This window comes from Toxotes jaculatrix, chromosome 21 (genome assembly GCF_017976425.1).
Source record: "Toxotes jaculatrix isolate fToxJac2 chromosome 21, fToxJac2.pri, whole genome shotgun sequence".
Classification (NCBI taxonomy): domain Eukaryota; kingdom Metazoa; phylum Chordata; class Actinopteri; family Toxotidae; genus Toxotes; species Toxotes jaculatrix.
The window spans coordinates 11,590,999-11,617,695 of record NC_054414.1 but is presented as its reverse complement, the minus strand read 5'-3'; the positions used below and the strand labels follow the sequence as shown (position 1 = coordinate 11,617,695).

The 26,697-nt window shown below is 39.5% G+C and overlaps 2 protein-coding genes across 2 annotated transcripts; one reads left to right on the top strand and one right to left on the bottom strand.

The window, feature by feature from the left end:
• Nucleotides 1–290: 290 nt before the first annotated feature.
• On the bottom strand, nt 291–14,942 carry fra10ac1 (FRA10A associated CGG repeat 1). The gene is made up of 14 exons (XM_041029604.1): nt 14,850–14,942; nt 14,517–14,596; nt 14,283–14,375; nt 13,023–13,068; nt 12,773–12,849; nt 12,458–12,541; nt 12,171–12,255; nt 10,388–10,433; nt 4,299–4,412; nt 3,237–3,279; nt 2,761–2,894; nt 2,505–2,555; nt 1,145–1,229; nt 291–485 (listed from the first exon to the last, which is right to left on the bottom strand). The coding sequence occupies exons 1-14, from the start codon at nt 14,865–14,867 to the stop codon at nt 443–445; spliced, it is 999 nt and encodes a 332-aa protein (XP_040885538.1). The 5' UTR covers nt 14,868–14,942; the 3' UTR covers nt 291–442.
• Nucleotides 14,525–26,551, top strand: lgi1b (leucine-rich, glioma inactivated 1b). The gene is made up of 11 exons (XM_041029603.1): nt 14,525–14,601; nt 14,999–16,806; nt 16,985–17,056; nt 18,538–18,609; nt 19,322–19,393; nt 21,471–21,542; nt 22,494–22,663; nt 22,904–23,068; nt 23,334–23,554; nt 24,040–24,286; nt 24,933–26,551. The coding sequence occupies exons 2-11, from the start codon at nt 16,604–16,606 to the stop codon at nt 25,280–25,282; spliced, it is 1,644 nt and encodes a 547-aa protein (XP_040885537.1). The 5' UTR covers nt 14,525–14,601; nt 14,999–16,603; the 3' UTR covers nt 25,283–26,551.
• The last annotated feature ends 146 nt before the right edge of the window (nt 26,552–26,697 follow it).

Below are 26,697 nucleotides of genomic sequence, written 5' to 3'. Positions count from 1 at the left end.
TAGCATCTGACATTTTGCTAATTAATTCAAATCATTAAATCAAATATTAGTCATTAACAAAAGTATTGGACCAATCAAAATGTTCACCTGCACTAGATTAAAGGTTACAGCATCACTAAAGTAATCCCAATTCATCCCAAAGGGACTTTAATGTCTGTGCCGAATTTCAGACAGACATTGCCATCCCTAAAACCATGCTGCTGGCATGGCTAATGCTATTTTCCTTTATCTTCCACAGAGACTGTGGTGGGACTGAGACAGATCTGTAAATAAAAGACTCTGACATGTACTGGGTAAACATTTTGTTTATTTCTGTAGCCATAATGAAACATACAGTCAAATAAAACTACACGCACACAAGACATAACAGAACATGCTTAATGTCAGTGGCACGCAGAAAGGAAGCGTAGTCACAGCAGGGTTGCCACTGATACCAGCAGACTCAAAGAAACATGTCTTCAAAGTACTCATCAAACTCCTCCTCCCTAAACAGATAAACAAAATCACAGAAATGTTAGTTCCTGCCATGCACAGTGCTGACACAGACTGTTAACGTGCTTTATTTGCATGGCCCCTGACACAGCACTCTGCTTTTTTTTTTTATTTCATTTACATTTTATTCTGTGGATAATATGATGTGAGGTACCAACATTAATCCATAACACAAACAAACAAACACCTAATTTACCTGCCATCTTTTGGCACATGTAACACAGGAGAAGCTATGAATGTAGAGCATTTTCATAAACACAGTTACCATACCATAAATTATAGAACCTGACTCTCTGTGTCAAAATAATTTGCACTTAGTGCAATAGGTACCATCATATAATCGAATGTATTTTGTCTTGAGGTCAGAGTTTTGCTCATATAGTAGAAGTGCTTGAATAAACACCGCCTCTTCCTGTTGACCTTTGCAGTAATATCTGAGAACAGACATCTAAATGTCAGAAGAAGCATGACATTAGCAGGTTAAAGGTTTAGAAACTTTCCTGACTGTTCAGGACAGCTTTGTGTGTGATGTCTAAGTGGTCTACATACAGCGCTATGTAGAGATGTAGGCTAATTGGTAAAGACTGCCTGTGATGGTTTAACAGAAGCTTACTGGGAGTGATTTAATATAAACATTAGCTGTCAACCTCACCTTGACTTTTCCTCCACTGCAGGGGCGGGTCCTCGCCAGTGGTCAGCTTCTGATTGGCTCTCTTGCTCATCTTCAGCTTCAGAGTCTAGTAGGAGAGTTTCAGAGAGCTGTCACTTCCAGGAAGGAAAAACTAGGTCAACCAATTACACTTGTTCATCAGGTTTAATATCAGGGTGGGAGCCTCACATAGCAGGAAGTTCTTTCACTAACTCCTTATTTGCTGACTTGTAAATCAGGAAACAGTCAGTCGACAACTGAGCCCCTTGGTTCCCTTCAGGTCTCTTGGTTTGTGGCAATTTGATTAACAAGCGTTCTTAAGAAATCTGAAACACTAAATTACAATAGAGTTCAACTAAGGTGGGTCCTGGACTACTACCATGCGGCATGTTTTTTTTAGCTGGTCTTACCTTGTGGCTCTGTGTCAGACTTCCTAAGTAGCTTTTTAAATCAAAATACTTCGAACTGTCAAAAAGAAGTCCTGGTAGCAGAAAGTATTTCAGCAGAGGAATTCTAGGTTTTATGATAAAGCTTCCATGTGTATTTTCTTGAGTGTACTGGTCTGAATGAGAACTACGAGGCCACAGGCTACATATCTAATGCAGTGAGGGCAAAAGGTGCAGTTTCAATAGGGGCCCAGTGGGACATTTTTGCCCTCCAACAGTTTAATCCGACCAGGGCCAAACCAGATAAAATTGTGCGAAACAAAAATTATGGGTCAGCTTTGCCCCCCTAGATGTGGCAAAAATATAAAGAAGCCCTCATTTTATAGGAGACAATGTGTGTCCTTAAAGTCCCTAACCTTCCCTGAATGCATCTCTCACAAACAACATTATATTCCAGGAATCCTACATCCAATTCAGCCTTCAACAGCTGCTTCAAATATGTGTGATTGAGGCAAAGGAAGAAAAAACAATGTGAGTGTTTGTGTATGTATTCCATTGTATGTTCCAATGACATAACCTCTGGACAGAAAAAGTTTGTTTTTGTCTACATCGTCACCCACCCACCCATCCATCCATCCATACATCCAGACCCAATTAAACAGAACAGGGACATGGGGGAAAAGACATACTTCATTCCATGTAGCTCACAGTGAAAGGCAAAAGTACAAGGAAAAAAGTGAAAAAGTCAAAAGTCTCAAGTGAGAGCTGAGAAAAAGCAGACTTGCTGTCTAATTCTCTTAAAGACAGAGATAATGGATATGTTTCCAGAAAGGACTGTCAGGTTGTTTTCACTCCAGAAGTTTGGGGGAGTGCCATGGCCTAGAGGCCCAGGGGAGTAGATGATAAACTGTGCAATGTGTTTTTTAACATGGGGGAGGTACCTGTGTGCGTGTGTGTGAGGGAGTTATGAAGGTTACCTTTGTCTGAGTTCAGCAACTCCTCGGAGCTGCTGGAAGAGGCGGAGCGATCTTTAGAGAAACACAGAGAGTTGTAAAATTAGAGATGTTTTAATCGAAAGGGGACTCATTACAAAATAATAAAGTCAAGCACAAGGTAAAAACAGGAATGATATCATTTCCAAGAGCAAAACGTAAACAAGGTTACTCCCACAGCCTCTTCCCATCTGATGAGACTACTGCTGTAATTAATGGGACAGTTTGAGAGGAATCTTACCTCTAGGCCTCTTGTGCTTATGCTTCTTGGAATGTGAAGACGATCTCTTCCTCTTCTTAGTCTTCTTCTGTGGTGGTTCCTGGTTCTCCTCTGATAACCTTTTAGTCTTTGTCTTTGCTTTCACCTCTTTCCTCCTACAAATAGAATCACAAGTTGACCAAGCTGCATGAACAATATAAAGCAGTCCAGCTATGCCACATCTTGAAATACCACGTGAGACACGTGAGACCACGTGAAAATGATAAAATCAAGAAACTCTGAGTGGTAAGAGGGTCAGACAGGAGACATGAATCCTGGTTCGAATATTTAAATTCTTCATGCTACAAAATAATGTGTGCTGACTGTCTATGGTGACCTGTCCTACTTTTCCAGACAAGCGCACACCTTCTCCAATCTTTAAAACTACTCATCATTGGCAAACAGATCTACATTTTTAATGTAGAAATGCATCAAGGGTAAAAGGTGGGGTGGCTTACTTGTGATGGTAGTTGAGTTTAAAAGAGCATTCAGGGCACAATCCTAGAACAGAAACACCATGGAATAATTATTACCAGCTCATCTGTGGTGGTGGTTGTAGAAATGGTTTCATCGTTTTTACTGTCATTATTATTATTACAGCCATTATCAAGGAGCTATAGCATTAATCCATCCACTTTTTAAAACTGCTTAAATGTTGGTGAACAGTGACATGAAGCTTAAGCTACAATTGCAGTCAGAGTAAGTTGCTGTATTTCACCCCCTAAATATACAACATTTAGTGGATGAATGAACATTCATCAACATTGAACATTTTGCTAATGACAGTTAATGACCTTAGAAGTTTTCTTGATAGAAGTTTTCATTTTCTTAATCTTCCTTTAAGTGTAACATTTATTTTAGTTTCAGTTCATGCTGCTACAGAATCTAAATGCAGAAACACCTGAGTGTAAACTGATAAAATGGTTCAACCTGACACATATATGACAGTATCATCAGCGTAAATCTGGAGACCTTCTCCATAACATAAATAAATAATAATTGTAACTCCTGCTTCACTCACTGCTCATGGATGCAAATTAAACTTTGTGAAAACTTAACTGCTTATGTATTTTAAGAAAGTTATGCATTAATTCATAGTCACGAAATCACTGCAACATCCTTATCCATTACAATTTTCCACTACACCTTACCAGGTTCATACAGGGTAGCCAGATCATATTGCATTTTCATTTCATTAGCCGAGAAGCACTTTTTTGTTAATGAGGAGAAACAACACGTCTGGACATGACCTGTTGCACTAGCTTGTTAAAAGAGTCTGTCATTTCCTGCTTGACTGATTTGACTATGAGTGGTGGGTCCTCCAATTACGGTAATTATTCTAACAGGATTTTCTGCAGTATGATACCTGAAGGAGGATTATTATGAGCTGGGTCTTAGACGGGAAACCCCACCAGGCCACAGCCCCACACACACGCACACACTTAAGTACACATACATAAACGCAACTTTTACTAAAAATGACCAGAGAAAATGGGAAGATAAATTTTCTTTTAGCTTACTGAGTTTGACCAACGCATTCCTTTTCTCGTTTTGTTCCACGTAGGCAAAATTCACCTCCCAGCTTTTAAGGCCTTCCTGTTTCTCACAGCGTTTGTTTCCACACTGGAACTGACCTGGAAGACCAGAGGGCACGTTCTCCACATATACACAACATATACTCCAGGTTGATAGTTAGTAAGAACTATACATTAAGCCACAGAGCCCTGACATTGAATGTACAATTATTCTTGTGTGTAAGGAATTATTATGTACAGAAAGACAGAATTAAAAAACACAACAGCGTCGATACAAGAGAATGCTACAGCAAAAAGGCAAATGTTTCATTTATGGATTGAGGAATTCAGACTATAAATCTCCAAATGCTTCAGATTGTGTCAGGCAACCTTCAAACCCAGCTGCTCTCCTTCACCCCCCCCACACTCCTTCCTCCTTATCCCACTGCTCCTTCTCATCTCCCTTTCTTCACCTCGCCTCATCTCCTCAGGCCTCCCTTCAGCCGCTTCACAGCCTGCCTATTATCCCTAGAGGAGCTTAAGGTGGCATTGATCTGGTCTCTGGAGTTCCTCCAGATTGTAGAAGGGGAGCAAGTGCGTCAGAACAGTTCTTTGTTGGCAAAGGGACGAGAGGAAAGTGATGCCTGCCCTCACCTGCCTAAGGTCAAGGCTCTGTAAAAATTCAGGTGAGGTGACGCTGGCTGCCATGGCTTCGGGCCACTTCGGCCATAAGGCATACTCTCTCTTCACGTGCTGTATTAGTTTAAGATCCTATGACGTCAGCTAAAAATGACACTTCTGGCTCGAGTCCTGGATTGTGTTGAGGCTGACTAGGTTTATCTTTTCTTTTTAATAAGTAAAAGAAACCAGAATAAATATGAGTTTATAGTTGGAACAGCTAGTATTCCGGTGTGGCTCTAAAGTAGAATACAGAGACCAAAAGACACCACACAGTGATTTTTCTGATGACCAATGATCAATGATCAATGACCAATGATTCTGTGACTTACTGTATTTCAAAGTCTGTGGCTGTTTACCTGGATGATTCTACAGTAAACTATGTAAACAGAATCTTTTCAATTCAATGGCATCACAAGTTCGCGTCTCTACATATTTTTCACCAGTCTTTAAAATGACTTAGTGACCATGAATGTCCATAATCTTGTTTTTCAATCAACATATTTTAGGAAGCAGCTGCATGTATGTGTTCACCTATTGACTTTTAAAAATACTTAAAACTTCAAAAGCTATCAGTAAAGGGAAATGGGAATGGAAAAATGCCAGCATATTCCTTTAAAACTTTGATGACTGGACTTTTCTGACGCTATCTGGGTGTGACTTGGGACGTGGCCATCTTCTCAACTCTGTGCCAACATGACGCCATAAGCAGTGACCCGAGCTCAGAGGCCTGTCCCGTCTTCACCATCATCAGTGGCATCAATTACAATCACACTGGAAGTCTCCCGTGACATCTTACGCTCTCCATCACACACACACACACAAAAATAAAAAATAAATCAATCAAATACATCCACTTTATCTACACACACTAGCTTTTATCTGTAAAGAAATCAGGTAAAAGCCTGAGCTTTACCTACACAAAACTGAACGCCCTTGAACAAGGTACTGAATCCCCTTGCTACTGCAGCGAAACACTCAGTGTCAAATATAAAAGAATATGATATATTCGAAGGTTACAATACAGAGTGTGTGAATATGTCTGACCCTCCAGCTACTCATAACCACAACACTGACAGAGTGGAGTCAATGGAAATCTGTTTCTAGGCAACTTCTTTGATGAAATAAATGTCAAAAATTTAATATAATCAAGGGCAGGAAACAGTTCTTCGCTTATTTCTGATAGTTATCTGGCCCCAGGCACCACAATTTCCCCTATGAAAGGTAATAAGCACAACTTTAGTCACTTGTGTTGTTTTCAGAAGGCAGATATTTTTAAAATAGGGCCACCCAGGGCATCCCTGTTTTACAAAATAAGCTTTACACAAAAGCTCTTCTATGGGTCTCTGTTGAAAGTCTTCAAACAAAAGGCAAAAAAAAAAAAAGGATCGCCTCTGTGTTTTGTTGACAAGTACTGGGTATCCTCACACATCAGGTGAGCCTCACGTGCTCCATGAAAAGAGTTGGCATCAGGTTGACCGCGTAAACCTGTTAAGAGAGGGAACTCCTGTCCTCCTACGTCAATGGTTACTAATGCCACCAACCACCAGCCTGAGATCAAGACGGATACACCACAGGACAGATGGCTGCATGATTAACATGCACTGGATGAAGTCACAGGGCAGTGACCTGAGCCAGTGCTCTTTCACTTTTTATTCACTTGAATAACCGCTAAAGGTTCACAAAGAGCACATTATTATGAAAGTAGGCCTGTTTTGGGGAAAATATGCTAATTTAACAGGCTAGTTGCAGCTCATGTGGTATTCTGACTGAACGATTGCTATTAGTCTAACATGTCAAGTTGACTGTTTATTATTAAAATAAAAGTAATTATGGACAGTAATTGAAAATGAAAAATGAGTGCTGAGCCTCATATACTTTACCTAGATGGCCCAAAGAAATAGATTTACCCCTGCCCAAAATGATTTTTTTGTATTGTTAAAGTGCAGACTGATTGAAGTCAGTCAGAAGTATGCATTCAAGCGCAACAGTTATTGAGCTCCAGAATTCAGTGCTGCTTTGCAGCCAACTCTTGACACACCATCCCCTTCCCCCAGCCGTCCAAGGGGTCGACCACCTTTAATAAATTCTCAGCCTGTGGGAAACGATCAACACTCACTACCCCCAGGCAGATTTCTCAAATATTGGGAATGTACAGTAAGTGGCAACCAAAAGGTTGTTTCTCCGACCACACAGTCCCACCTCTGACTCTGGATCAGATTTAGCCTTTTTACGTCTGCCTTTCACATTGACAAGCGGTAGCGACTGCCGACCTTAAGATCAACACTCATTTTATTTTGCAGCTTTTCTGTACCCCACAGCATCCTGTTAACTAAGCAGACTAAGGAGCACTACATGCCACTGAGATAATGTTTTATACAGTATGTCTCCAAAGACTTGCACTCCATCTGCCTCTCCCTCTGTATACCACTGAAAAATACTCATATTTCTTAGTCTTAATGTGTAACACCCAGCGACACACTCACAGATCACTCACAGCACATGAAAACAATAAGAACAGAGAGATTTGCACTTCCATTGTTAGACTGGGGGACTCTGAAAGCTTTGCAGGCTGTGGGCTAATGAGCTATCACTTCTAACACTTAAAATACACTCACTTACTTCTCTGGAGCTGAAGTATTTTGTCTGGCAAAACAGAGCCCAGCAGGATATCCTTATAAAGTACAAACCCTGCCTATGTTTCAGCCCAGGTCAAGCTGAAGCAATCATTTAAAGCAAATGAAAACGTTTCACCTTCAAATTGGCCTGTCACTTTCATTTTACCTCAAACAAAAAATTAAGGGAATCTACCAGGATGTAATAGGATGTGACAATATTCCAACTCAATCATTTGTTAGTGGACTAAATGCTGTATATGAACCTGACAAATAAGCCTAACGATGGAGTAGACATAGAATAAGACTCAGAAAAGACAAAGCTGGAATAAGTAAAAATGCTGTCACAAACTGAGATCCATAAAAAAACAAACAATAACATTGAAAATATAATAAAATCTAAGGTCAGCATGTGAAAACTATTATGTCCCAGTGAAGGCTTAAAGTGGCCTCACACCCCAGCTAAAAGTGTTGGTTACACAGAGGCGGCAGAGGTGGGTCAAACTTGATTCCTGCACTATAAGTGAACATGTGGTGGCAAGTGTGTTAAAACCATTTTTTAAAGACAGGAAAGTTACCCAAGCCAGGACCTTTGATACTCCATTTACTTTGACAGGAGGCCCACCAAAAATAAGCCTGGCCCCAACTACCTTTGTCCTTTGACCTGCTCCTGACAGCAAGACTAAAGCTCAATTTATACCAGAAGGGAAACCAACAGAAAAACACGACTTGGAATGGAGTGCCCGAATGCCTTACACAACATATTCCAATACGTCTAGTATTGGTTTATAGATGCGTGTTTACACTATAGTGCTGATTTGCAATTTTCAATTACCCGAAACAGAAATACCACAGAAGTTATTAACTTCAAATTGTCTGTATAATTACTCAGAGGTGAACTGCATGTGCATTTAATGAGAGCTGTGTAACTCACCTCCTTCTACCTTAAGCCAGCCCTTGTATTCTAACCTCTGAAAGAAGAGTGAAGGAAACCTTTTGGCAGTGCACACTGCTACATCCCACATCACACTCTGGCCATGAAAAGAAAGGTCAGTGCTCTTCGTAATCCACCTGATTGGGTGAACAGTAGTCAGCATTACCTAACACCAACATGACCTGAAGTGCACAGAGAACAGGAGATGCTAAGGGTCCCCATGGCAGAGTGGAACTGCAGTGCCCCTTAAAATGAGCTGCAGGATCAGTTTCATTGGGAAATGTTTGGTCTATTTATCTGTGAGCAGAAGTTAAGTCAGGCCATCTGACAAACACTATGCCTGAGCCTGAACTGACAACATGTAATGCAGGTGAAACTAACTGAACAGGGCAAGCTAACTTTGTTATGACTCAACTATGATTTGTACAGATTTTGCATTCGAGTGCCTGTGTCTGAATGATACTCTTTATTAGCCTTCAGATAAAATAAAACTCAAGTCTTATTCAGTCTATGGTAAAGACTTCGTCTGCCTCTGACTTGAAAGACAAACACTTTTAACTTTCAATTTTCACAAGTGTTTTCTCCACCTCTGAATGAAGAGCTGGGTCCACCTAACAGAATTAGATTAATATTGACTGTTTGGAGAGTTCAGTGTCCCCTGCTCTAAATAGTATTTCTCTGGGAATCATCAATGCACACAAATCACATACGTGACAGTTGAGGTGAAGCTGACTCTGACCTGATCTAATCCCACTTCCTGTAGAGTATTGCTATTGGGGGGTGGACTGTCAGAGACCAGGATTACAGAGTCTTAATCTGGAACAATATATTGGCTTAGTAAATTCTCTCAGACACACTGTATATTTGTGAGGCTGTATTAATGTAAATATGAACTAATTACTCAAATGTAAACTATGCGTGTGTGATTGTGTGGCTCAAGGCATATCAATGAGCTGTCAAGGCAGGTTTACACTCTGTGAGCTGATGATAGTACCCTTCCTATAAATATATGTCACTGTCACACAAAGGAGCAGTTGACAGAGAGGGGGTGTTGTACTAATCATGAACAATTAATAGACAGTGATCATCAAAGCCAAACTGTCGAGGCAGACTCCATCACAAGCACAAAGATATACTGAGGTTTTTCTTTGGGTGTGAGACCTAAACAGGGAACCAGAATATTATGTATGGGGGACCATTTGTGTGAATCTGCAGATGAATCGATGGTGTGAATGGTCTGCCGAGGTTGGGAGCCACAAGAGAACAAGAAAATAAAAAAGAAAATTCAGCTGAAAGGTCACATATTTGAAAGGTTTTCTTTGTCTTTATCTCTGTCGCCATCTAGTGGAAGGGGTTGTGAACTGTTTTGTGAGAGTGCGGGTAAGAGAAATCCACAACTAAAATGAAACTTGAAATACTTCTAACGTGGATCATACTGCAACTTTGGAACGTCACTGCAAACCTCACAAAGGTTTCCAAGACATGAAATTTCCCTGTTTGGGATTAATAGAGTATATCTATCTAAGATATTTCTGAAGCGGTTTCACCACAATCAACAATGCATTTTCTTTTTTTTTTTCAGCAGCTGCTTCGTTCCCTCTGTGCACTGCATTGTAAGAGAATAGTATGCATCAGCAGCACAGTGTACACTTCATTTTGTCAACTTTGTAGAGTGTAAACACTCTACACACTAAAGACGTGTAAAGAATTACCTTCAGGAAGGAAAGGTGACTCTTTAATTGAAGAGACTGTGTTTCTCTAATTATAGAAAGTAAATATTACACTGCACAGTATGTGTGCAAAAAAAGAAGTATATAATATAGAAATATATAATCTCAAAATTAAAATAACATTGAGCAGTGTCATACCTTTACCAGAGACAACTTCATTCTCAGTCCGCCAACGAAATCCAAACTGTTGGGCATTAATATAACGAGAATTAGCAAGATCATTTACAATGAAACAGCCAGGCACACAGCACAAATTACAGTCTCTTAGATAAAGCTAATAAACCTTTTTTTTTTTTTTAAGAAATCCAACCATTACTAATTCTAATCCAGTCTTTGAGTTGATATTAGCTTCCAGTTGCATTTGTTTCAGGGGAAGAATTCAGTGTGTCAGGGTCTGAATGCTGTTGCAACATCCTAATCACTCCATCAAAAATAAAGTTAAACTGGCTAAATGTAAAAGCTCTTTAGAAGGTGTGAACATCTACAGCGCATATCTTCATGTGAAAGCTGTGTATTACGACTTTGCATGCACATTTACACCTTACTGTGCGTACTGTTATCTGGTGTCTATGTACACAGTATCTTCAGTAGCTGGGATGAAGCATCAGTGAGCAGGCCCTCACAGATGGCGCCCTCGTCGTTTAAGCTCATCATTAATATGTTAGCCAGTATCTGTGTGTCGCACATTTTCTGTCTCTGGATTCATCTGAATGCGCTGTCACGCCTCATTTACCCGACAATACTGATCAAAATGTGACTAAACTAGTGGGACTGATGCAACTCACCACTGCATTTGTAATCATTAGGCAACTCAGAATATTTAATGAAGGAAACTGGATTTATGTTTTTCGAGTCAACTGGATTCATGGTGTCAGAGCTGGGGTTTAAATGTTGACTCTTTCAACTTTAACTATAGAGCCTCTAATAATTCATAGGTCAGTCTGGGTAATGTAATGTAATTATTTCACGTGAGTGAAATCTCATGAAGATAATTGAGTGCAGCATCATCAGACCAAACGGTGCAGCTATGGAGCCATAAGCACACTGCCCTTGGCTTTATACTGACATATTGTCAGTTTAAACCTTGGATTCAGACCAGAATGACCCTGTGGTCACTAGAGACAGAGCGCAGTGCCAAAACACATCATACCCCTGGTGGCGGATATTAGTGTCTGAGTTATGAAATTTTAACCTTAACTCATGGCACTACCACAGGGACAATTAGTGTCATTTTGGAGCACAGTGCAAAAATGGATCATCCTGCCCAGTTCTGGCAGTGGTGTCTTGGATGGCTGAGGTGTCTATAGTCACTATATTATTTTCTTTCAGTACATTCTGTAGGTGTGGTAACTTGGTTTCGCCTTATAAGAAATTAGATTTCACTTTAGCTTTTTTTCTCTGCTGCTGCAACAGCTCAGCTTTCACAGGGGAATTAATAACAGTCCCAAACAGATACAAGAACATAAAGTGTTTTCTGTAATGTGCCCAGAGGTCTTTTCCCCTTACTCAACACTGTATACTTTATCAAGGGAATATTACACAGATAAATGATGTAATTATTTGTCATGTGTCATATTGTTATTAGTGTGTCTAAATATTGCTACAACACTGGCTCAGCCTCATAAAACAGCACAGACACATAAAAACAATGATCCTTAACTTTCCTGTCTTAAAGTGACTTCTTATTTCAGGATTTAAATCCAAAATAGTCACTAACCATTGTGAAAGTAAAATTAGTATGAATCATTTGTTTATCACTTATTCATTTTAGGATAGTTGTGTGCCTTTAGGACAAAGTCTCTACTAGAATCTGGGTCACTGAGAAAAGTGGAAATATCACACTAATACAATCCAGCTACTGTGTTTCTGTTTAAACTGTGTAATGATTTGATCAATAAATCAATTGCTCCATTTATCCTACCTTATTTTCCTTGTATCTGCTGAGGTCAGCAATGCAGTACTCTTTAAACAACTTGTCGTAATAGTTCTTTGCAAGTTCTTTTTCCCTGGAACAGAAAAAGTCCAGGAGTGAGGTAGACAAACAACACAAACTCATCCAAAACTAACCCATTTTTCTCACAATACACAAGATACATGTGGGTTCAGAGTTTAAACATGTTTAGTATTCCTTTACAGGCAAACAATTTCAGAAGAGAACAGAACAGTAATCAAAAGCAAACTAAATATTAAAGCAGGGCGGGTGATCACCATGTCATGTCCTCCTCATCCTCGTCCCTCCAGAGGAAGCGATGATTCTCACGCAGCACATCCAGATCTGTTTTGTCTTTAGCCCTGAGGAAAACAAAAAGTTAAATAAGAAGGCTTTTAATCTCAAATAAACATATAAGGAGAATGATTAACATAAAAATTACTGTTAGTATAAATTGTGATTAAGGTATGTAATTGGAATAAAAGAAAGTGTATCCAATGGTCTGTTATACTTGAACATATTGTCATTAGTTTAAGCTATAAGTGACAGCAGATGATGGATCGTCAAGCCTGACTGTGAGACACAGTACTTACGCAGAGCGTTTGAAGTCAGCCATCTGTCCTCCATAATAAAGAATGTAGTCACTGACAAACTTCTTATGTCGCTCAAACTGGAGACATCTGCTTAAGGTCAGTCTCTCTTTGATAACTTTTGTACACTGCTAAAAACAACTAAGTAACTAAGGAGGCAGCAAATACTTAAACTAACACAGGATTGTTACATTGATTTTTTTTCATTTATTTAACTATAGTGTATTTATGTGATTCCGATGAAAATGGATACAGCATTCATTGATATCAGGTGGGCTCTTCTGTTCCTGGCCTCCTCTCTGAAAAACAGGAAACAAAATCAGAATAATTATCTAAAATATAAACAAATAACATTCACAGCACATTTTGTTCATTTTATATACTTCATGTATACTTATGTATTTCAGGGCACAATACCAGTATTGTGAGTTTAGCCTATGTGTCTGAGTGCATTTTTAAGTGATTTGTTACTGAATTAACTAAGTGACACTGAGCCTTTTAATATTTGTTTTGAGTATTATGGTCTCTGTGATGCCCCACGTGTGTCATCCTCTGGGCGTGTCTTGTCTTCATGTGTGACATCCTCTGGGCGTGTCTATTCCTCCTGTCTGCAGGTGTCTTGATTGGCTCAACACACCTGGGCCCTGGTGGAGAGTCTATTTAAACCATTGCAATCAATTGCTCACACTCTTTCTCTCTCTGTCCACAGGTACACCATGTGTTTGGTTTGATCATGTTGTTTTGAGTTAACCTTTTGCTTCTGTTTTACATCATTCAACACCTGCATACTTACGCTCTTCACTGATGCACACTTTACACTACTGACTCCACTGATTTCTCACATCCCACAATGTAAATATCTAGTTTGATAAATTGGGTTCAATTTGGTCTCAGGTTTCGGTTTTGGTCTCGGTTTAATTTGGTTCAATAGAGTATTTATGTGAACATTTACATGGTGTTGTCTCCCTTTTTGTTGTGACCCTTTGAGCCAGGTCATGACAGTCTCACTAAAATCCCCCTTATTTTTTTTATTTTTTTTTAACATTGATCCAAAGTCATCAGTGGAGTTTATTATAAGACAAAGGAATTATAATCCAATGCGGTCCAATTTTATTTGAGGCATAAATTAATGCTTCAAATAAAATATCTTCTCTGGATAGTGATGTAAGGACCATGGGAATTTTAATTGGTTGTAATGATGAGTTTTCAAGCATGAAAATGAAAATTGGATTTTTCTCCTTTTTAATTTGGTTGTACATCATATGCACACAAAAACTCAATGTGATTGAATGATTTCATTTAAATATAGGCAGTTCTTATATATTACCGGAACTGACGTTAATCACAGTGTGAACAGGTACAATGCATGTGATCGAAAAGGAATAGCGCTCATTTTGGGACGAGCAGTTAAACTACATGAGGGACGTGAGGCGTAAGCTCTGCCGTAATTAAACATAAAACATAATGAAAGACAAAATGCCTCATTGTGCAAATGTCATTGACTGCACACTACCTGTCCAGTTCATTAGAGTGTAAACTCCGGTGAGCCACCTGAGAGTGCCGGCCTTTCTGGGACGGCTTCTGTAAGATTTCCTCTTCACTTTTCCTGGCAAAGGTACAAGTAAACATAGGAAGCTTGTGTTAGTGGATGAGGCTGTTTACCCACATCAGTCTGGATGTAAGCTACCAGAGACAGATGTAAAGATGGTAGAATAAGCACTTGTGTTTGTTCACAATATCCTTGTACCTTTTAAGGCCTCTGCTTGAGGACCCACCCTGTCCATCATCATCGCTGAAGTCAGAGTCATAGCCACCACCTCCGTGCACCTAAGGTAACACGGGAACCACACATTTGAATCGGAATCACATCTGATCAGATGTGATGCATTTACACATACAGACACATAATGTTAGCTGTAAGCATAACTCAGTGTTTTGTTCTTGATGTTCTGCAAGGTACTAACTTATCCTTAGACCAATGTTTCATGCTAACTGGCTCATAAATACGCGAAACGCTAAATGTTCTTTCAAACTTGTTTGCGTAAAAAAAGGCAGACTTAACACTTTAAGATAAATACACCTTCACAAGATTATCCATGGGTTCCTTCTCTTTAGTCTCCAGCAATTGCTTCCAAATGTTTACAAAATGAAAAATAAGTCGCCAGATGATGACGCAGCATGTCGCGTCGTCGCTGTATGATGACGTCTGTCTTAACAAATCATTCTCAGATAATCAGAAAAGAGAAGAGAAAAAGGAGGAAGATTATGGAAAATACGTCTTCGTATCCTTTTACATGCATATTAATACTGGCTTTGTCACTTTGTTGTTTCAAATTAAGATGCTGTTTTGGGGATATTAAAACTGAATGTTGTAGATCTATAGGCTACAAACTGAAGTGCCTCTGGAACAGTTCTTTGGTTTGGTCACTTTATATGAAACTGTGCGTGAAAAGCCTAATTCATCAATTAACATTTCTTCAATATTTATGAGAGTTCAGGCTATTATCCATCACAAAAACATGGTTCAATGAATAATCTAGACCTTTTGAAAGAAACAGGACGAGTACAACACCAGACATTGACTTTCATTTTAGAACAAATGGCCCAGTTACACTTGATGATGATTAATTGGGATAATATCGTTCATTTCCGCTGAGGGAGATTATGAGGACGCATGTAGGCGTTTGAACTGTGGATGGAAAATAAAGAGGGTTATTATGCTATTTGAACGTTTCCATAGAATTGAGTCCCTGGGTCATTAGAGGTGGCAGGGGTGAAAGTTCGCCACTGTCTGGGAACAGAAGTCCAGTGTTTCATGAACTCAACAGAGCGGATAATGTGGGACTGAGGAAAGACAGAAAGTTTGGGACAAATGATATAAAGAGCATCATTTGTTGTCTGAGAAAAGAAGAAATATTTATGAAATTCAGAATTGTGTTTTTCCATGTATGTTAGTCCACGACTATAAATAAATTCACTATTATAAATTCATTATCTGGGCAGTAAGACTACGAAGAAAAGATTTTTGGTGGTAAAAATATAAATTCTGAAGAAAGAATTGAAGTTTTATCAAACATTTCTGTGCAGTCACTCATTTAATATTTTATGTTTATTTTAATCATGTGGACTAAGCTCGTCTTCTTTTCTCAGTTAATGTCATTATTATGCCAAAGCAGGGAAGAAAAGAGGCAGCATTTGAATGAGTGAGGCAGGTGCATTTGCACAGAGCTCATGAATAGCCGCTTCCCATTTGCCATGCACGGCTCTGAAGCGCGCATAAATAATAGCTGGCACTGCTGATAAAAAAGCGCACCTTGGGGCCTCCCCCCCTTCTCCTCCTTCCCTCTCTCTTTCTTCCCTTCTCTTTCTCTCTCACGGGAATTTACGCTTTTATTTTTTTTCCTTTCATGGCTGCAGCTTTGAGTCTGCAAGACAACTTCTTTGTATGCAGCAGACTAATTAGAAATAGAGTTTTTTTAGCAGCGTATTTTCATTTGGGAGATTGAGATAATTCCTTTTCATGACAAAAATCTGAGAGTGTATTCTGCTCTTATGTCCTGTCTGTCCCGCATTTGTAATCCTGCGCTTTGCAGAACGAATCCGCTGGACTGGTGCCTTCCTATTGAGACGCAAGAAGCATAGACACAAGCCTGCATCCGAGCGCAACAACACCAGCCTCTATCGTTAAAATAAACAAGATCTATACAAATATATAAATATAAAAAAATAAGAAAACACTGCAAGATTGCCTGTTAAATCCTGTGTTTACTGTTCGCGGATTTTGCCGAGAAGTTGCATGTGCAGGAGTGACAGTACTCGGCCGGGACAGAAGGAATGGGATACCCGGGCAGAGCAGTGAGAAGATGGAGAGGATGGACGCTCTTGGTTTGGGTCGTCGCTGTCAGCTTGGTTGTAGCAGACGGACGGAGAGTGAGGCAGCCGAGATGTCCCTCTGGATGTATTTGCACCAAAGATAATGCCCTGTGTGAGAATGTAAGATCCGTGCCTCACACTTTCCCCTCCGACGTCTTTTCAATGTGAGTGGTCCTGCAGCCGAACAGACTCTTGATTTCCATTGTGCAATTTAATCTGCATGTGATTACTTGTCAGGAAAGCTTAATGCACCCCTGTCCCTGCCTTTCAGAATATCCAGGTCTCATCTTTATTATACTTTCTGATAAATTCACCTTTAATATGTGTTCTCCATCCCTTCAGATCTTTTGTCAAGTCTGGATTTAATGAAATCACAGGGGGAAGCTTTGTTCACACGCCTGCCCTGCATCTGCTGTGAGTAGTCTATCTATCTATCTATCTATCTATCTATCTATCTATCTATCTGTGAGTAAATCTATTCTCAGTGCTTTATAGCAATAAACAACTAGACAGGGTCTCCCCAGAGGACTTGTATAGAGGTTCATATGTAGATTTAAAGAGGGATTCTCTGTAATGGTGTCAGGATTATGCAATGGACCACATGGCTACAGCAACTAACAGCAGGGGTTGGGGAGAGAGGAGCTGTGAGCGTGTTGAGTAGACACAGAGAGGCAGAGATAAATAATGAACATGTTCTTTCTGTTTCTAAGATAAAGAGAACTTGACTTACAGAAACAGTAAAATCATAGCAACTCGCATTACGGTATAGTTTACCTTACCAATTCTAGACATGTAAATGAATGTTTTGTTTGGACTATAGAATATTGAGAAATTTGTTGTTGCAAATCCACAAATTAACAGCAAGGTAGGGCTTCACTATATTCTCTGTTCACACTTGTTTCAGTTCACTGCACATAATAGCACCCTGTCTCCAAGCATCACTTCGTCTCCTCAAAACATTGGCATTTTTTTTGGCATCCCTTCCTCCATTTGCTCACATGACACTAAATCAGTCTGGGCGTGCATGAACTCTCAAAGGTAAGAGGAGGTAGCATCAGTGTCAGAGAAGCAGGTATTGTGACCACAGGGAGGATAAATTTAAAATGGGGAAAGCGTCTGTTATTATTTACTGTGAAGGTGACCTGGAGTGCCTTAACCTCCATTACAGCACTGCTAAATCAATGTGGCTTCTCTGTGGCCAACATTAGCAGACAAGTCACTGTCACTGGTTTGCTGCGCATACAGAAAGAAATTCTTCATTCCAAAATTAGATTCCCAGCATTTTGACACCTTCGAGTTCCAAGGTCTCTCCCTCTTTTTTAGAGCCATTTTGTGATTGAAATGTTACATGTTTAGAAATACTGATAAGATTTTAATTTAAGTAATTTTTAGAGTAGATCCACTATTGAGTGGCTGAAAGGTTCCAGTGGATTTACCGTAAATGAAAAGTGTTTGAGTTCTCATCATCAGATTTTATGTATAGATGAGATAAGGTGAACAATATGTTGTTGTTGGACAGTAATCTTACATTACTGGTTTAAAGGGTGACTCAGAAACATGTGGGAGGAGGCAACCTCTCTCATTCCTTTCATGAAAGACATGTGGGAGTGAGCTGCCCTATCTCTGTTTTATTCATTTCATTCATTGTTTTAAACCTCACACAGTGGGTTGAAATGCTGAATTAGCCCTGCATTTCACAATCAATCCAACACTTTTTCTTTTCCATTATTTTGGACTCAATCATCAAACAGTTTAGAGATCCAGCTCCAAGACTCTGTTGTACTAACAGCAACCCCAAATTTTACAACTTCCTATCAGCTCATTGTTGATGTTTAGAAGCATAACCTAGTTTGCTTTTTGTTTAAATTATTCTTGTTTTTTGTTTGTTCTTCAAGGTTGTTTACAGCAAACTCCTTTGACATCATTGATGAAGATGCATTCCTTGGTTTACCGCATCTTGAATATCTGTAAGTATTTATCTTTAAGGTTTGCAATAGACATGCTTTTTGTATATGAATAGTTGATATTAACAGTGTTTTCAATATGTGTCATAGAGTGTCATAAAATACACAGTTTCCCCCTGCATACTCTGTAATCCGCTGTTATTGTACTATCGTAAATGGAACTGATATGAGGAATCAGTGAACAATGAACAAATGATGGCATTGGAACAAGAGTGTTGCATTGTGGTACAGCAGTGTCTGTTAACACCCCACTCAAAAATTGCACAATATTTGAATACCTGCTGGCATTTGGAAAGCACCTACACATCCATGTTTCGCCCAGTCAGGTTTTTTCACCAGTGTTGCCTGATTAGAGTGGGATAACTTACATCAAGTTTGCTGACCTCATGTTATTCCCAGCCTAACTCTGCCTGACATCAACCAGAACAGAAGGGTAATTAGCTACACTAACTGAAAACAACTGTTTAGGTGCACAGGGCCTTTAAGGTATAATTCATTCGGACATTTATTCTGGTATGGATGTACTAGATTCTTGTATGCAGTTAATATACAGTATAATATGCAAATAAGACAGAGCTCAGGTTTTCTATACAACCCTCTCACAACTGCAAATGGAAAAGATGTGCACAAAGTTAAAGGATTTCAGCTGTGAAATTACTTACATAGTGTTGATCTGTCTTAATCAAAATGCTAATAAAATATTTCTCATTCACAGATTTATTGAAAATAACAAAATTGCGTCGATATCTCCATTTGCATTCCGGGGCCTGAAAGCACTGATACATCTGTAAGTATTTTGTTTCTGTAGGGGCCAATTTGTTAAATTTACTACCTTGAGAAACTTGCCTCACTGGTTCTATTCTTCCTTGCTTCCTTTTTTTCTTTCCCAGTTGTTTTGATTTATCACACTGTCCTCCAAATCATAAACACTTTCCTCCAGCTGCTTTTATATTCTCAATTTAAAGAATTTCTCCAAAGGAAGCGCTGTGGTAAAAGGTAGCGGCATAGTGGTATTTAAGGTATTCCAACATAAACTGCATCAGTTGCCCTTTTCTCTCACTGTAACTGTCTGAAGTGCAAAGTAGGCAGAAGTGCTGCTGCCAGTGGTGATGTCCAGGGTTACTGGCTGAAGGTGGCACCTGGATCAGGTTGCTGAAAGGCGGATCGTGGTGTCTGTAGATATTACATTGACTTAGTGTGTGACTGCTGTGGTGGTGTCTTCTGTGAGTGTGATGCACATTATTTATCTGTGATTATGTATTTAGGAAAGATGTATTTAAATAGCATCCCTTGTTAAGAGAAATCATGTTAACAAAATCTTAATGTAAAGAAAAATCCAAACAACAATTTATAAACAGTATTTTTGTAAACACTCTCTCACTTTCCTGAACTGCAGAGCATGCCAACACTATAGATAGCTGAGAATGTGTTTGACCTGTAGGTCAAAACTAAATATAAATGTACTGTAACCTTAAACTAAGTGACTCATAATCTGCCCCTGAGTCTATGACGGTTTGTATCTAAGACATTTTGAGTTTATACGGAGTGGTGCAACCATATGCTTGCATACTTGTGTTCCTCATCGTGCATAAAACAATGTGTGGATGGATGGGTGGGTGACTTTCAACTCTCCCCCATCATATTTACACATTTAGGAAATACTGTATAGCACTGTAGAGGAAAGCAATCAAATACTAGACATTTAATCACTGTTTACCAAGATTTACTTAGACATGATTCATGATAAGTCAAAGAATCATTCTTAAAGCTTCAAAGATCAGTTATAGTATGCTATAGTATAGTGGTTCATATTCATCTCAGATGCACCAGACATCTGTGGAGGACAGAAAACAGTTTGTCCTGCTTTCACAAAAAATCCATAAGAATACCCTCCACCTGACACACCTCATTGGTCTTAGATAAAATCAATTTCCAATTAAGCAGCTATCATACAATAGTATACGAACAGATACAAATGTTAACTAAGATTTATAAGTGTTTTTTAATATGACTCAAAATGTCATATGCAACCACATGAAGGGACAAAGTGCAATTTTCCTGTCACCACAGACACCTTCACTTACTTCAGAGGAAAGCAAACAAATTCTTATACCAAAGAAATGATGAATAAATGCATTAGAGGACATTTTGAATGCATCTCATACTGCAAATACATTATTAAAGGGCACAAACAGGGATCCTGCTCAAATCCTGTCCACTCTGCTCTGTCCCCCTTCTGTTTGGAGAGTGCACTCTAGGACAAACTCAAAGTAAAACGGCCTCTCTCCCTGGTAAACCGACCCTCAAATAAATAATGCAACATTCATGAATTAAGCTGACATTTCATTGCGTTCACATCTCTTTCTGCTTTGGAGTTCAGCCTCTCGCTCACAAATGAAATGTGTCCATAGGGCCTTCTTTTATTGTAAAGTATGACCAGTATTAAGGGAATGAAATATTACCCTCTACAGCTTCCCATAATGGATGAGTTGGATAAAGAGTAGCATGTCACCCTTTTCCAACAAATGACACCCTCTCCCTGTACTCAATTTAATTGCTCAGGCTTAATTAATTAATCACTAATTAATGCTTTTATTCACTTCCGAGCCTTTCAAACACCTGTTACACGACATGTGCCATGTCACAGGAATATTGTCAGGGGATTCAAGCTTTGACCTGGGGTGACCTTGTAATTTTGTTGGGATAAGAGGTTGTTTATTCTACTCTTGTTCAAGTCAAAACAGAGCCAATGGAAAGCCTATAATTCAGTGTAATGACTCGGTGTCTGCTGACTGTGGCGAGACAGTCTACCTCTAATTCAATCACTTTGTGTATTTTTGTTTTTTTTTCTTTTTGTTGATTAGGAGTCTGGCTTACAACAATCTTGAGACGCTGCCCAAGGATGTCTTCAAGGGCATGGATGCTTTGACCAAAGTGTGAGTGCAGTCTGTATTTCGAATAGTAAATTCACAGTAATTCATCTTTAAATGCATCCATATAGTGTGCATATATTGTTTATAATTAATTAGTTTTCTGGATTGTGTGACTGATCATTTTTGTGGGTTTGTGTATGTAATGAAAAAATTGACACATTAACTAGTCATATAATTTGTTTTATATAATGCAATGGAACAAGGAACAAATGAACTGTAATATTTTTGGTGTCCACAGAGATTTGGTGGGGAGAGGTGGCCTTTAGTGAAGCCCCACGAAAGGATTTGAGGATATTGAGCAAAATCTTCTTTTGTCCTCCTCCTTCTTTCCTTGAAGTGTAGAACTGAATGCAGTAATGTTTTGAAGTTATGGCGCTAAAAAGAAAAGGACAGGAATCCCAACACAATGAGGAAGGAAAGGAGTAAGAAGAAACAGTGAGAAAACAAAAGATTGCAGAATGAGCTATTCCCTTCTGCAATGGAGGAAAGAAATAGAAAAAAGAAGATAGAGATCTAAAGGGGAGAAGAGGAAAGCTTGGGTTAGGATGCCAGAATGTCAGGGTAAATGGTAAACAAGTCAATTAAGGAGAAAAGAATTGGATCCTGGCTTTGGTCACAGTGCCACAATCAGCTAGAATAATGCAGGCTGCAGTGTGTGTGTGTGAGTGTGTGTGGGGATTCAATACACACATCCAAGGTCAACAGCAGTTTAGACTTATAGTGGGCGACAAGCAGAGAGTACTCAGGAGATATAGGACACTTGTTGTGGTTTCACTGGCTTGAAGCCAAAGTGCAGACAAGTAGGGGAGAGACAGGGGACAGGAGGCAGAGACTGAACAGAAAAGCCTACGTTTAAAATATATGCTTCAAATGCACATCTTAAAGATATTATGTCTTAACAAACAAACATTTATCTGTTTACTGATCTTCCATGTGATTCGTCCATGCATGTAGGGATCTACGAGGCAACAACCTGATATGTGACTGCAAACTCAAATGGCTGGTGGAGTGGATGCACCACACCAATGCCACCCTGGATGAGATCTACTGCAGTGGCCCGCCCATTCACCAGGGGAAGAAGATCAATGACCTGTTGCCACACTCTTTTGATTGCATCACAGCAGGTATCGTCTTCCTGTGTCCGTCCCCGTGACACACAGGAAATGCATCAACAATAGCTCTCTGTCCCCAGTTGACTGCCTCACCTTTTTCTCTCATGTCTCATTCCTGTCCTTACCAACAATTTTAGTGCTGAGAATAAAGCTGAAATGTTGAGCATTGTCCGTCCTACCTGTTTAAGGAAGAATTTATCAACATGGCAGGATTGTTTAGAGAGATTCATTGTCGTCTTGTACTTTTTTCAGAGTTTGCCCCCTATCAGTCGCTGAAGTTCGAGTCCATTTCAGTCGAGGCCTTCACCTTCGGTAAAGATCAGTATGTTGTGTTCCCCCAGCCGTTTGCTGGGACGTGCAGCTTCCTGGAATGGGATCACGTTGAGATGACCTTCAGAACCTATGACACCATTGAAAGTGAGTTAAAAAACAACAAAAGAGCAGCGGCATCAGTTACCTTTTGTAAATGCTCCCATCTCAAATTTCAATGTGTAATTGTTAACTGGGGCAGAAATGATTGGTAGAGGTATGAGGAACCAGATGGTATTGTGTCAGTGTGGTTATATAAAATATATATAAAACAAATTCTATCACACTATTTTTTACTCTAGTAGTAATGATTATCTGTCTAGTATTAATTATGTTTTTTTCTGTGTTATCCCCTTCTCTTTTCCCTGTTTAGGCACCTCCACAGTGGTCTGCAAGCCCATGGTGATCGACAACCACCTCTTTGTCATCGTGGCCCAGTTGTTTGGGGGCTCACACATTTACAAGCGTGACACCTCCGCCAACAAGTTCATCAAGATCCAGGACATTGACATCCTGAAGATTCGCAAACCCAACGACATCGAGACGTTCATGATCGATGGGGAGTCTTTCTTTGTCATCGCCGACAGCTCTAAGGTTAACTGATCAGAAAATAAACAAACCCTTTGGTGGCAGATTATCTAAATGTGCAATACGGCAGTAATGGTTATATTGTGGTTATTTAACTGTTAATAACAACAACAGCAGCAAAGCTAATGCACTTGATTCCAACATATTGTATGGTTGTTCTTGTTATTGTGTCCACCCCACATGCATAATGCTCCTCTAAACTACCGTACTCATGTCAGCCATTCCCTCCCCTGGTGTTCCCCGCAGCATGTCGTTTTGCGTCTGCTCCTGCTGATTACCCCGGCGTTACCAAATGTTCGCATATGCTTTCACATATGTTTGGGGACACTCAGGCGGGCACACACACACACTCATCTTTCGCCCCATACTCTAAAAATTGCTTGTTAATTTTGTTTTTGTAGATTGCCATTAAACATTTAGTCACAGATCTGCAACAGTTGTTATAGTCAGTTGTGTTTGGAATAAACATTTTACATTTGCTCTTCTCGTAGGCCGGCTCCACAACAGTGTACAAATGGAACGGCAACGGCTTCTACTCCCACCAGTCACTCCACCCGTGGTACCGGGACACAGATGTAGAATATTTAGAGATCTCCAACAAACCTCACCTGATCTTGTCCAGCAGCTCCCAGAGGCCTGTTGTGTACCAGTGGAACAGGAGCCAGAAACAGTTTGACCGCAGGACTGACATACCAGAGATGGAGGACGTCTTCTCCGTCAAACACTTTCGGGTCAAAGGTGAGAGCTACAGCTTGGATAGCAGTGTATATACACACACAGGGTGTATTTTTGCACTGATTAGAAAGACACTGTGTACACTGTCAGCAATCTCTAACCATATTGTATCGCTGTATCAGCCGTGTGAGTTAGTTTTTCCTTGGAGCAGGATCAACAGTAAACATAGACGCCATTATTCCATTTTTAATGCTAAGATTGAGATAGTCTGGGCCATGCTATATGATTAGCAATGGACTTTGACCCAGAGTCAACAATTTCTTTGCTGTATGAATTTAATGAAAGCGTTTATGACTCACACTATTTAGCTGTAATTTCTAATCCAGTTTTTCTTGTGTAATTTGTTCCACTTTAGTTCCTCATTGCTCCACATGCCACGTAGGTATTCCTTTCCAAGGTGGTAATGAAACTGTCCACTGGTCATAAAACCTACCCATAATTCAAATACTGTATAAAATTCTCTGTATTTTTCCTTTCTGAAGGGACAGCTCATCTATTGGTGACACTTTGCTAAGTAGCTGTTGATAACAAGCTATGAATTATTTTGGATTTATATAAACTGTTTTTGTGATCTTTCCTATTTCAGATTCAGATTTAGTAGCTGACTGTGTAAACTAAACAGTCCCTTGAATCTTTGTCCTTTTCCAAGGTGATCTGTTTATATGCTTAACAAGATTCATCGGGGACTCCAAGGTGATGCGCTGGGACGGTGCCATGTTCAAGGAGGTCCAGACATTTCCGTCCCGTGGCTCTATGGTGTTCCAGCCTGTCTCCATTGGCAAGTGGCAGTATGCCATCTTGGGCAGCGATTACTCACTGACGCAGGTCTACCAGTGGGACACCAAGAGGGGCCAGTTTCTCCCATCTCAGGAGCTGAATATCCAGGCGCCTCGAGCATTTTCTGTGGTTTCCATTGATGACCGGGTGTTCCTGCTCGCATCCAGCTTCAAGGGAAAAACTCAGATATACGAGCACCTCATGATTGATTTGAGTAATTAACCCCATCATCAGTTGAGGACAAATTATGTACACTACCATTTAAATGTGATTTTGTTTAACTTGTCAGTCCAATTTGAATCCCCTAGCAATTCCCACCTCGTTCTCCATGTGATAATTACCCAGAGTGCAAACTGGCTATCTTTCAGGAAAAACAAACTATCATATCAGTGTTTTTGTCTGATATTCAACCTTGTAGGCCTACAACAGTACCTTGACCTACAGTATGTTTTTGCTATACTGTTTTTATTTCTCTTATCTGAATTTTATAGGAAAGATCTAGGAATCTGGTAGAGCCGATAACCATGTAACAAGAGCTAAATGCTTCAATATTTCATGGGAAAAGGAGGCAAAATGCATCCAGGGTAGCACATGCAGTTGTATCCAAAAAACACTATGGACACAAGAGCCAGTTTTTCTTTCATTTAAGTCTTCTTTAGTTAAACAAGGCATTTCAGGAAAATTACTTTGCAGTAAAAATAGATCATTTAGCACGGGATGCAACCTCTACTGTGAGGTATTAGGATGTTGATCTCATTTACCCGCTGGGCAGCTAGTTAACCTGTGTTCTTTTGTTACTTTAAACTTAAAGAAGTAACGCTAATATATGAAACAAAGAGTCCACTAAACATTGTGAGAAACTGTGAAAACAAAAAACGTCTCAATTCTGTCTATTCTCAGATAAGCAAGACTGTGTGCATGATACAGATACTCATAGTGTTGATTCCTGATGAATGACTCACTAGAAGCATCCCACTGTGTCAACCCGCCCTCTCTCTTTCACTGCACCCTTGCCCCTTTTCTCCCTCACTGACAAAACCATTGTTGTCTTTACTCCACAACTAAAAGCCAACCACTGTGCAGCACCTACTACCTGTGCTTTCACACGGTCCTCTTATTCTGACACAAAAGAAACAGAAAATCGATAACAATTTAACCACTTCACTGACAACAGTTTGCCAAATACAGTGTTTATGTTTTTACAATACTGTGTAAAGTACTTTATATGATATTGCTTTTGTATGTAGAGGGGACCACACTCAATGTTTTATTTTTCATAGACTTTTTTCATATAGTGTAGATATTAAAAAAAGTAAAATAAAAAACAAAAACAAGGATCACCTCCTTAGACACTGTGTAACATGCAACTTCTGCAAAACAGTATAGGCTTACTTGTCAGTCTAATCTAGTTAGGTAAGGATAGAGGATATTCTTTATTTCTTTGTCATCTTGCTTATTGTGTTTTATGTACAGTAGTAATAAAATACTAAAACGCTAAATCAGAGATGTAGTTCTTTTATTTTTGTAATTTATTTACCAGCAAAAAATTTGTTTTCCATACCTTACTGATCCAGTTTGGTTTCATCAGTTGATAGCTTGAGCTGATACAGAAAGTGTAGTTCCAGCCTATTATAAAT